Below are 12,539 nucleotides of genomic sequence, written 5' to 3' on the forward strand. Positions count from 1 at the left end.
GCGTCACTTGTGAAATTGCTCTTCCTTTCAGTGTAGGTTTAAATATGCATTGTCACTTGCAGATATCTTTATATAAGAAAAACATGTACATTTTCAACATTTCATCTCAGCTTTTCTACATGATAAAGAAATGCTGCTGTAGTAAATAAAAGACATCTGTCAGCACAATTCTTTGACCTTAAATTATAAGAAATGGATGCTTAAAATTTTAGAAAGAAATTCTGGTTGCTTGTTGCCCTGACTGTCCTGTAATTGTGAAAAGGAACAAAGAAAATGTAAAAAAAAAACCATGAATTTTTTTCTCATTAAATTTTTTATCATTTACTTAATTACTTTGCTGTGTTATGATTTTCCATGGAGGAGTTTTTTATAAGTAAAAATAATTTTAACAATTTGTTTGCCCTCCTTTACATCTCCCGAAGACCGACAATGCACAGTTTTTGTTGGGCCAGTTCTGGTCCCAGGCCTAATGTTTAACACCCCTGCTCTAAATCAATATAGAAATCATTTCCGGGTATTCTGTAGTACTATTAACCCCCAGGTGGTGATGCTACCACCAGGGGGTTGCAAGATGTTGTATTTTCACCTCTTCATGCTTCTAAAAAGTATTTATTTATGTAGCACAAGAGGCGAATTCCACCCTTGGTCTGACCTGGGACCATCTGTACATTATGATACCATGAATCAATATAGTGCATCTGTTTTTTTTTTGTTTGGTTTTCATTTTTATTTATCTTTCATTTTTATTTTTGGCAGCAGCAGTTTTTCTATCTCGTGCTCTCTGTTTTTGTAATATGATCACCTCTGTGCTCCTTTCTAATGTTTTGAATGTTTTAATCTTTCTCTCTCTCATATGTATCTCTCACTAACTAGCTCTGACTCAGAGGGTCATTTTGACACTCCTGAGGCAGCGACTCCTGTCCGCGCCCCTCCGACCATCCCAGGAGAGCTGGAGAACAACAACACTGATGCAGACAAAACAGGTGAGGCCAACAGCAGACAGACAGAAATGCGATGATGAGAAGCTGTCCGCTGTGACATCTTAATAGCAGTAGCTCTACAATATTCAACATATGAGAAGAAATGCGTGTTCGAGTGCACAACACAAAGCAGTAGCCTCAAGGTTGCCATGGAAACAAGAGTAGATGCTTCACTAAATGCTCAGGTGTCACATTTGTGTTTATCTTCGTAGTCAACAAGAGGGACATGTGTTTAGAGTGTGTCAACAAAATAATTTTTTTTTAATGCTAAAATGAACGTTTGTGTGATTGAGTAATGACTTACGATGTGGGGTACAGACAAGCAGTCAAATGCAGAATGCACTTCATTAAACATAATTAAGGTTAATACCTGAAGGTGGCCAAATATGCTCTGCATGCTTGGTATGTAAGCTGGTTTGCAGATGAGGAAGGATTTTGGGTGTGATGAAGCCTTGACTTTGTCCTTTGAATCACCAAAAGGAGGAGCCTGTAGCAGAGTGTGGGAAAGGCCTTTGCTCTGGAATTCAACAGGTTCAACAAAAGCTTCATCTAAAGCTCCGCCCTGCTTTGTAGTAGTCACTGACAGAGGTCAGTATGAAGGGAGCAACTGCACAAAGCAAGCCATGGGCCCAAAGCTATCATGCAGCTTCCTTTTTTTTTAAAGTTGATTTTTAGTAGTCCTCATATTTGTGTGGCTGTTGTGGTTTTAGTAGGATTAAGTCCATCCTGTAAAACAGCTCCAACAACATTTTATAAAAGAGTTAGTTGCAAAGGTCAGAAAGTGTGGAGAGAGGAGGGAGTTTCCATTCAAACTGCAAACATCTCTCCCTGCAGCTGATCTCAGGCAGGGAGGAGCTTAAGCATCTCTGGAAACATCGTTGAAAGTAAACCTGCTAATGCCAGTGTTTGCCTGTGTCCATCCAAAGTCTCCATTACTACATCAGCATCTGCGTGATGACAGTTTATAACTATTTTATGGGTGTGCAACTCACTTTAGATGACGGACCATATAAGCCCAATTTGATCTCAGCGGGGTTAAATGAATCACTATTATATTATAACCTATTAAACCGTTTTCTGTTGATGCAATCTCAGGGAAATTTTCTCCACACTGACTCAGTGGGCTTTCTTTACAAGTGGACAGATCACAGTCGATCTACAAGAACCGAAAACCATCACGTGTAGAGAATTTTGGATCTGCATAACAACAGTTTTTAATACTACTGTAGCTTAATATAGTACTTCAATCTTTAGGATTCAAACAGCGTCTATAGATCAATAAAAGTAGGATTAATTAGGATTATGTATTAAGTATTAATGAGGACCTTTTGGTAGTGTGGTTTTGGCCTTCTCCCTTATCTGCAGAGTTAAAGGTGTGGTCACAGTTAGAGATGTGACTGACATCTGCCTGGGGTCACTACAAGTACAGATCACTGCCTATACTATTTAAGGCACATATAACATTTTATCAGATAGATCATTTTTATGTTATTGGTAAAACAGGCAGTGCAGCTTAGTGAGATCTACTTGACATGACAAGCGTCACCAACAGAGTTTATATTTGTACTAAAGGAGTCAAAAGTGACACTTTGGCGACATCCGACTGGAACTGGGTAGAAGTATCGGCAGGCTTTGCTTGTTTCCTGGCAACATAATGTTACATGAACACGGCGAGTATGACAGGCATGCTGAAATATGCTGTGGTCTCAAAATCTTCCCTGGAGCTAATGATTGCGCCACAGCAGCCACCATCACTACTGTCTAAAACACACACAACATGATAAACCACTCCACCTTTTTATTTTTATTTTCATATGCATGAGTTTGTACAAATGTCATGGCCCTCATAGTAACATGTTACCATGGCAACAGCAGCAATTGGAACAGTTGGCTGGTGACTAACCTGGTTTAGGAGAGCCAATCAGATATCACTGACATCTGAGCTGGCGTGTTATTAAAGAGAACAGCACTGGCAGCAGGAGTGTGTATTAATTTTTAAGACTTGTTTTGGTTTTATGATTAATTCTGGTGTTTTGGGTCTCATTTCTTCCACAGAGTTGGAGCAGGAGGAGAACCTGATAGTGACTGCTCCTGTCAGGGATCAGGACACTCTGCTCAGCCACAACATGGGTCAGGATGAGCCTGCAGTGCCCATGGGTGGCCCGCTCGAAATAAACATTCAGACCCTAGAAGAAGGACAAACAGTGAAATTTCCAGCAGATTTGGGCTCTTTGCCTGCTGCTGATTTATCCACACAGAAGGAAGTGGCGCCATCCTCTGAGTCATCCCAAGTCCCAGCTACTCTTCTAGCAGCTGATCCAGTCCCAGATCTGGCTCCAGCTCTGGGTCCTGCTCTTTCCTCAGAACCAGATTCAATCCTGAGCAGTGAACCTGCAATCCTCTCAGCTCCAGAGCCCCCTGAGGAGAAACCTCCTGCTGAACCAGAGGCACAATACAATGGCCTGTCCAACGAGGCAGAGCCTACTCAAAAGAGTAAAACGAGGAAATCCAAACCTCCGTCTCTGAAAATGAAGTCCTCGCTGAATGACGCTGCTACCACAAACGAGGAAGAAGAGCTTCCTGTCCCTAAGGTCACATATAACTTTGACCTTTTGGATGAGAGCTTTAACCCATTCACCAGCGGCGGATCAAAAATCCAAAACTCTCCCCCACCGTGTGAACCGGGCTCTTTCCCCAGACTCGAGCCGCTTGGAGAGGCCAGCTCAGCAGCACAAGCACACTCGGAAACAACAAATCCATCATCTGAGGTTAAGCCCGTGATGATGGAGTTTGGCCTGGATGAAGGACCAGCCAGCAGGCCTCCTCCAAAGAACTTAGGAGGGAAAAAGACAATCAGTAAACTTGCTACAAATAAGCAGAAGCCCAAAGGATCCGAGGCTTCCTGCAAACCTGAACCAGAACCCACAGTGTTAGAAACACTTTCACAGCCAGCACCAGAACCAGTCCCCCAGTCTATACCAGAGCCAGTTTCAGAGCCTGATCTGGAAGTTTCTCTTCCAGTTTCAGACTCTTCTACACCTTTGAACTTGGATGATGTTCCTATTCTTAAGACAGGATCATATAACTTTGATCCCAGTCAGTCAGACGACCCAAACTTCAATCCATTTGGTAGCAATAGCAAGGTGAACAACTCGCCAGTGCTTCCTAGAAGCTCCTACAGCTTTGACCCGGACAATATTGATGTTTCTGTGGACCCTTTTAAACCTTCAAAATCTCTGAGCAACGAGGACACGTCCAGTACCTCGTCTCTGCCGGAGAAAAAAGTAAAAGAAGGAGAGAAACAAAAGGCAAGGCAACCTCAGGTGGAGAAGAAAGTGAGGCAGGTTCCCAAGAAAAACAAAGAGAGAACAATCAAGTAAGTCTCAAAAACATGAAACCTTCTTTCTTGCCCCATGAGCTCAAAGCTCTGAGGTCATAACATTATCACCGATACACTGGATATTCACACAGTTCTCAAACATGTTATATTCAGACTCTTAAAGTGCTGTTACAGCTGTAGCCGTTAGACCAGTTCCAGCTTTTCCATCTTGTGTTTATTGCCAAACTTTATCTGCTGAGTATTAAAAATGCTGAGCCAAGCACCTCCAGTCGCTCACTTGCTCTCCTTTGTCTCTTGTTCTTTGTTCCCTTATCAAAATCCCTCCTTCACTTGCTTAATCCCTTTCATCCTTCATCTTTCCTCCCCCTCGTCTGTCGTGCAACCCGCAAACTTTTCTGCTTTTGTCCTATTCTATTGGCCTCAGGACATCTGAACAAGTCAAGTTTCTCTGTTTTCTGTTGTAAGTACTGATGCACGTTTCTCTCACGCATGCTTGCTTCGCATTTTACTCTCATCATGGTATGCGCTGCAACAGGACCGGCTTACAAAGAAGCATGTGAGGGCAATATATGTCTTCCTCACTTTCATTTCACATGTTAGAGATGTAGTATGTTACATCTTGTGAGCTCTCCAGACGTTTAGCAGCACCAGTATGGTTCTACATGCGTGTATGTGCATCACTGGTCTTTCTTTGATATCTGTCTAAACACCAAAGCAGAGAAATGCTCACAGCTCAATGGTTGTGGAAACAGTGTGTGTTAATTAAAGCGTCACAGCACGTTTAGTCTATAGATTGTAACTTCTTGCATTATTTTTTTGTGCTTGTTTTGTAGGAATTCCTGTAAAGTAGAGAAATACGATGAAAGCCAGTCCTTGGTCCTTGACATGTGTAATCAGGTAATATAAGTGTTTGTGAGGATGTGAGGATGTGTGTGAGACTGCTTCACCTTACTGCAGTGACACTGCAATGTTCATTATTCAGCAGCTCTGTCCACCATCACCTCCGAACACACACACACACAGTGAGAACGAGAGACAGAGAGGGACAGAAGCATCAGCAGTGTCTCCAGCTCTGCAGTACTGTCTTGGCATGCTGACAAAATTGTGACATATCACTCTGCAGTCAACATATTAGTCTCCTGCTTCCACCTGTCCTCAGTAGCAACACCTTCATCATCCTCAGGAGAAATCCTGAAGATATGGCGTCACTACAGAATACTTAACTTACTTTAACAATATTGTGAAGACCTTCATTGTTATCTCACTGGAACTGCTTGCTGCTGACCTAAAATATACCGTGTAAAAGATGCCCATGGAACGGGCTAGGATCTGTTCCTTTGTACAAGGAGGAATGGGTGGAGAAGTGCCAGAGTCCTGTGAAAATCACCTCCATCAGGCCACTCATGATGATGTTTCTGACCAAATGATCAGTAATGTGGCATGGCTTCAGGCCCCTAAGACCAGTCAGGGTAGTGTTAACTGTCTAACGCGTGGAGGTCAACCCCCACGTTGGCCCTCTATAGCTCTCCTCATGTAAGAACCCTTCTCCTGATAACGCCTCCACACACTTAAGACTGTGGCACACAGCAAACCTTCCTTCTGGACTACCCGTGGCACCCGAATAAGCTGCAGGTATTGTTTCATGGTACTGGTAGTGAGAAGGACAAAAAGTAAAATAACTAAAATAAAATACAAATACATGGTAATGTGCTTTGTTTTAGTATCTATTAGTTTTATGAAAAACTTGCCTGATGTCTGTGAGTCAATCAGTATCTCTACTGACTTTCCTAAATCTTCCCTCTGATATGCACACTCTATAAACTAATTACAAGTAAACTACTAAAGTGAATACTGAAACTATTAAAAACTAAACTAAAACAAAACATTTTCAAACAATAAAAGCTAAATGGAAATAAGCAAATCAACTCTGGAAACTAAAGTGAAACTTAAGCAAATTAAAAGCAAAAAGTCAAAGAGAAAATTTACAAAATCTAACAAGAAAATGCAAAACTACAACAATTCTGACCTATGACTCATTAAAGCATAAAAATGTACCTGATTTGGTAGATGAACAAGTGTTGTGTCTATGCATAACAGAAAACTTTGTTACTAGCAGTCTTTCACAAAAAAATGTCATTTGTTCTCATTTCTTTAGCTGAATCTACAAAAAATGCCAAAGATACCACAGTTCAAAGAGTATGATAATATACTGATTAAATAACATTTTGGCACTAACACAGTGTATCCCAACAATCAATTACCCCTAAACTTGGCATATTTCATCATGGTGTGCAGCGTATCCTTAAAAGAATGAAAGAAACTGGGCAAATGGAGAACAAAAGAAAAGGTAGCTGCCCTAAAAAACTATCTACAGCAGATGAACGTTCTTAAAAAAACAGCAAGACTCCAGCAAAGACCTGACACAGGAACCGAGAGATGCATCTGACGCTTCAGTTGATCGACCTACAGTTCACTGAATCCTCGTTAGAAATGGACTCAGCACAAGGGTGGCTGCCAAGAAGCTGGGAAACAGGGAGAAAGGCTGAAGCATGGCAAGTTACACAAGAACCAAACTGAAAGGGTCAAAAGGTCTGATTGAGTGATGAATCCAAATGAGACATTTTTGGTTTGAATAGTTATCAATCATTATGCTGGAGGCATAGTCAGGACTTTTGCACAGTACTAGTGCCTAAAATAATATTTTGTGCCCACGCATTCACCAACAGTGCCTTTAGGCTGTGTGTGTGTGTATGTGTGTGTGTGTGTGTGTGTGTGTGTGTGTGTGTGTGTGTGTGTGCGCGCGCGCGTGCGTATGTGTGTGTTGGGAAGGGGGGGGGGGGGGGGGCTTCAGAATCTCATAAATAGAATAAATTACAGTACAGATACCTCGCTTTCTCATGTCCAGGATGAGGATGAAGTGGTGGTACAGACCCCAGAAATCACTCAGCGAGTTCATCATGCCACCGATGAGGAGAAGCTGGCCTCCACTTGTATGATGGGACAGACAACAGACAGCCAGCAGGAGAAAGAGGAGCCAGAATGCATGAAAGCACCTGTAAAAAAGCAGCTAAGCTGTGACAGAGCTATAATGGATGGTAAGCTCTACAGTGACATTTGTACAGACATGGCCTATTTCTGTTTAGAAGTGTGAGTATTTAAGTATTTAAGACGGTAATATAGAGTAAACGGAGGCTTTGCTTGGATAGAACTTGGCTAAAAGTTAAGGTAACGTCTGAGGACAATGTTTTTAAGTCAAAAAACACAATATCTTAGATTTTCTTTTAAATCAGCCTCAGTGGAAAGGATGCTTACACAGCAAGTTCTATTAATAAAACTGATAAGACGATGTGAACGAGGAAGGTGATGCGGTTACATAATTTTCTCAACAAGTACTGCGTCACGCTTAAGGGAGGGGAAGAAAAATGTACCAGGCATGCTCAGCAGTATTCTGTCCTGGATAAAAGAAATGTATAAATACTACACTGGGCAGTATTTATACTGCTCCCCACAGTTGTGCATAAGGACCAGCCATGCAGTCTTTTCAATAAAAAAACAAAAGCAAAAAGCACAGAACTAGACAAATAGTAAGTATGAACTCTTTACTTTATGTGCATTTGATTGTTTTTGAAAACTGTGATATGGATAGTTACAGTAGTTTTTCTCATTGAGTTGTGTGTTTGATCTTGTCAAAGGTTCTGAGACAAAGGTTGCAGACCAGCTGGAGGAGAAGGACAGCTTCTGTCTGAAAGATGATATAGTAAGTGGACTATAGGAACAATAGCAAGGGGGTATAAATATTTTAGCATGACAGGATTGTTTTGCATTATCAGCTGTTCTTCAGGTTAGCAATAACAGGTCCAACTATGCTCTCATTCATAGCTATTTCTGCTCAATGAATCACAATATTTGTCTAAGATAACATCACTTGCACCTTAAAGCCAAACCAGATTTTGTAATATTTATTGTAGTGTAGCTACTTGCCTCAAAACAGCCTCAAACAATATGTTTCCTTCCACAGAGTGCGATGTCCACAACAACAAAACTGACCTGCAATGAGGGCCCTGACACAGCAGCCCTGTCCCAGGACAGCGTGCCTCTGAGCGAGATGGACAAAGCTGCAGTGCTAACCCTGATCAGAGAAGAGGTATGAGAAAGAGCCGGTTGTTATTATGCATAACTGTTTATTTGTGATCATAGCTGGGTTTTTAATTTTATGTCTCTCCTGTCTGAACAGATCATCGTTAAAGAGATCGAGGTCAATGAATGGAAGAGAAAATATGAAGAAAGCCGAGCAGAGGTTATGGAAATGAGGTACGAGGCATTTGTTTGTCTGAGTGCTCCTGCCTACGTTATATTAAACACAACTGAACATGTGAAAACAAAGTTGACAGTAACTGCTTTGGGTTTTTATTCTGACAGGAAAATAGTTGCAGAATATGAGAAAACAGTCGCACAGATGATTGGTAAGTTGCTGCCACCTAGTGGTGATTTTCCTCTCCATGAATTTGTTATTATGCACAACGTTACTGCTCCAGCAACTGTGTGACTTCTTCAAACAAACCCCCAAATCAGATGTACATTTTGTTTCTCTGATCTATGTGGATATTTATACAAAAAGGAAACCATTATGTATATGTATAAACCATTACACGTTGTTTTGCGCAACCGCCATCAGACTATTAAATTCATAATGTACATCATAACAAATGCATGGATGCAGTGCAACAGCTGAGCACACTTCAGCCGTGCATTTTATTTTGTATATGTTTTTTTTAACATTCTATGCATATAATCTACACCTGTAATACCAACCCACTGTGTAATAGACAGTCTAATAGACTGCAGTCTTTTTAATTTGTTTTTAACAGCCTATACGTAATATGTAAGGCTGTATTACAGTTACAGTGTAGTGGAACAGAACAGCACAGTCAGTGGCTTCAGTCTTTTTTGGGGGGATTTGCCTTATTGGTCAACGCCTACAAAAAGCTATCAGCTATCAGCTCGGCCTTTTACTTCCACCTGCAGTCTGACATTTTTCACCAGCATGACCTGTTGTTGACTTTCAAGCCAAGTACATTACACTGTATACCCATATAAATAGCCTGTTGTTTTCTATGTTTCTGTTGTTGTTGCACTGACCTTAAACTGAGGACCAGCACTAACCAGAAAAGCTAGGAGTCCCACTCTAGCCTGGGATTAATCTTGTATTTATTAGTTACTTAAACACAGCATTGACATAAAACATTATTTCTACATTGTCTATTCTGCATTTTATATGTGCACTCATGTGTTATTGCATTACACTGTTTTGTCTCACAGCTCTTGTGTGTTTTTAGCCCTTATTTTATACTCTGGCTCATTTATTTACAGAGGATGAGCAGCAGCAGAAGACCCTGTCATGTAGTAAGTCAGTGAGACAGCTGACCTTAGAGAGAGATCAGGCCCTGGCTGACCTCAACTCAGTGGAGCGCTCCTTTGCTGACCTCTTCAGGCGGTATGAGAACATGAAGGGAGTCTTGGAGGGCTTTAAGAAGGTCAGTAGAGTCTCAATATGAATCACATGAGAAGCTGTGTGAGCCACCTTTGCATAACTTGACTAGACCTGTTTTACATGTGTCTCTCCAGAATGAGGAGGTGCTAAAGAAGTGTGCTCAAGACTACCTGATGCGGATCAAGCAAGAGGAGCAACGATATCAAACCCTCAAAATCCACGCTGAAGAGAAACTCGACAAGTAAGTCTGCAATTTAGGCTTCCAAGATTTCATTTCTATTCAAATACCGACTCCTGAAATTCCATTTACATTTCAAAGCTAGGCGTCATTTCTCATTCTGACATTGTCTGACATTGTTTCTTCTGTAACAGGGCCAATGAGGACATAGCCCAGGTACGTGCCAAGGCAAACGGTGAGAGTGTGGCCCTAAACGCAAGCCTGAGAAAGGAGCAGATGAAGGTGGAGTCACTTGAAAGAGCGGTCCTTCAGAAGGTAGGATAAGAGCAAATTTAATTAAAATGATCTGACAGTGTTTAACTGTGTTAGTGACGGAAAATTGTGCTGAAAAACCTGGGTAATTAAGACTGAAAGCTCTACTGGGTCTTGTCTGTGTGCTGAACACACTTTTCATTTTCTTCTGCAAAAAGATGTCAAACAAGACAAGTTTAAGCATCAGTGTCTGACTGTTGAATGAACTGCTGTGTGCAGTCATTTTTCCTGGAAGTTTAGCAGTTTTTAGTCACTGCTTCACGCAAAACCTGATGTTTCCTGTCACTTCTTTTTTGTTTGGGTTTATGTTCAAGATAGTGAAAGGGATGATTTCCTGTTTTCCTTATTTTACTTCTATAAATAGAACACAGTCCCGCAGAATAGTGATTTTAAATGCACTTCATTTACAATGATCTGAACTGCCCACTAGAGGGCAATGTTCTGTTTACTTAAAGCAAAATCGTCAAAAGAAAGACAAACTGCAGAGTCCCACTAACTCCATAAATTCTGAATCGCTTAAATGTTTAAGTTTTGGCACATTTAACTCTAATTTTTTTTCTGTCCTTTACAGAATCAAGAGATTGAAGAGCTCACTAAGATCTGTGATGAACTGATCGCCAAACTGGGAACAGAATAGGACGCCTTTCATCAAACTCTGTGGCTCTTAATTGCTTCCTCTTCAGCTCCAGATTTTTCTCACAACAACATGTGCTTTAAATCTTTTACATGATCATAGATCAGGCACATTGCAACTTTCATTACCTGTTTGTTTAAATATACAGTATATTACTGAAGGACAGTATGGTTGCACTTGCTCATTTTCTCCTTTCAGACTGAAATACGATGAGAGTACAACTATTGTTGTGTTAATTGTGTCAGGACCATTGAAGAAGCACACAATTATAACAGGATGTAATGTTGTTGTTTTTTTTAATAAGTCACTCAATGATTTGTAAACCTTTGCTTCAGGATTTACAGTAAAGTATCATTTTACGTTTCTGGAATTTACCCATTTTCAAGTGTCGTCTCATCACGTCTCGTCTCATAAGGATTTTCCACCCCCATTTTACACTGCATGTGTGCAGGAACTAAGGGAAAAGATGACGCTGGCAGGGATGCATGCACATTTTCTTTGCACCAGAGCACATTTATACTGCAATTAACTGCGTTAATAATACAATCCATGTGCTGAGTGCCTAAATGGATCATTTTGTATAGTTTTCAGGTCGTTTATCTCAGCTTAAGTAAGTTGCCTTTCAGTTTGTATTTCTTATTTCACAGGTTTACACAGTGTGTCCTTCAGTTATACGTGGGTTTACATTAAGCCGTTTTTGAATCTTGGGGATTGTTAAATATGAAGAGCACTTCAAAAGAATCAAATATTAAATCCCAGTTTTTAATCACTTTGATGATACTTTGACTTTAATATAGTAAAACCTGCTTTTATTATGCTGCAGTATAAAACCATGTGGCATGTTTCATTTTTGACTGCTCTGCGTTTGAGTGTGGAAAAGTTACCAGTTGCCATAAAAATGATTTGGGGTTGTGTCCATATTTTATTTATGAGCCAAAACATTGCTTGTGCCTTTTGAGAGAAAACAAAAGAAAGACAAACAGGTTTATTTTTTTTTTCTTTGTGCAGTTGTTTCCAAGCTGTTTGCAAAGAGTACTGTAGTCAGTGTATTTCTTGATAATTGAACTGCAGTCAGTTGCAGTGGATTTGCGGTTTCAGTGCTATCACCTTCAGCAATAGATCAGCGAGGCCTACGGGTTCATTGTACATCTTTTGCTGTATCAATATTTTCTGGTCTGATTTCACTTGAATTAGCACATGAGTGCATTTTTGGTCCGAAGTGTATAAAAGACACATTTTGTACAGTAGCCTTCATTACATCAGCACAATCAATTGCCAAATGTCACAGCAAAATGAAGTGGGTTTCAGTGTGACCTCGTGTCCCGTCGTGGTGGTGTTAACATTAGTTGGAAGGTGCTTTTAAAATTCACAGTTATAGTACATTTTATACTTTATAAAAAGAGTATTCATAATTGTGTTGCTAATGTTTGTAAAATGAAAGAATTACGTATACTCAGATTGTATGTCAACTGTTATATTTTGTGCATTCCTTAATAAATGGTTAAGATTTAATAATATGCCACTCTCCTTCTTGGTCACAATCATTTGAGCTCATTTAAATCATCAGCTTCCGTTGTAGCAATAAATAAATGAAAACAGAGACA

General features: G+C 40.4%; 1 protein-coding gene across 4 annotated transcripts in view; it reads left to right on the forward strand.

Moving 5' to 3' along the window:
* tacc1 (transforming, acidic coiled-coil containing protein 1) overlaps positions 1-12,452 on the forward strand; it is a 30,190-nt gene extending 17,738 nt beyond the window's left edge. For 3 of the 4 annotated variants that reach the window (XM_085159224.1, XM_085159223.1, XM_085159221.1), the window contains exons 2-14: positions 874-983; positions 3,036-4,356; positions 4,745-4,780; positions 5,154-5,217; positions 7,226-7,415; positions 8,013-8,077; positions 8,339-8,464; positions 8,555-8,631; positions 8,740-8,783; positions 9,691-9,854; positions 9,946-10,052; positions 10,184-10,304; positions 10,873-12,452. In XM_085159224.1, the coding sequence (XP_085015350.1) occupies positions 3,107-4,356; positions 4,745-4,780; positions 5,154-5,217; positions 7,226-7,415; positions 8,013-8,077; positions 8,339-8,464; positions 8,555-8,631; positions 8,740-8,783; positions 9,691-9,854; positions 9,946-10,052; positions 10,184-10,304; positions 10,873-10,938 (2,310 nt within the window). In that variant the 5' untranslated portion in view covers positions 874-983; positions 3,036-3,106 and the 3' untranslated portion in view covers positions 10,939-12,452. The remainder of the gene's footprint in view (positions 1-873; positions 984-3,035; positions 4,357-4,744; positions 4,781-5,153; positions 5,218-7,225; positions 7,416-8,012; positions 8,078-8,338; positions 8,465-8,554; positions 8,632-8,739; positions 8,784-9,690; positions 9,855-9,945; positions 10,053-10,183; positions 10,305-10,872) is intronic. The other variant, XM_085159222.1, reaches the window with a different exon arrangement.
* Positions 12,453-12,539: the final 87 nt, after the last annotated feature.

This window comes from Neolamprologus multifasciatus, chromosome 5, assembly GCF_963576455.1.
Source record: "Neolamprologus multifasciatus chromosome 5, fNeoMul1.2, whole genome shotgun sequence".
NCBI lineage: Eukaryota > Metazoa > Chordata > Actinopteri > Cichliformes > Cichlidae > Neolamprologus > Neolamprologus multifasciatus.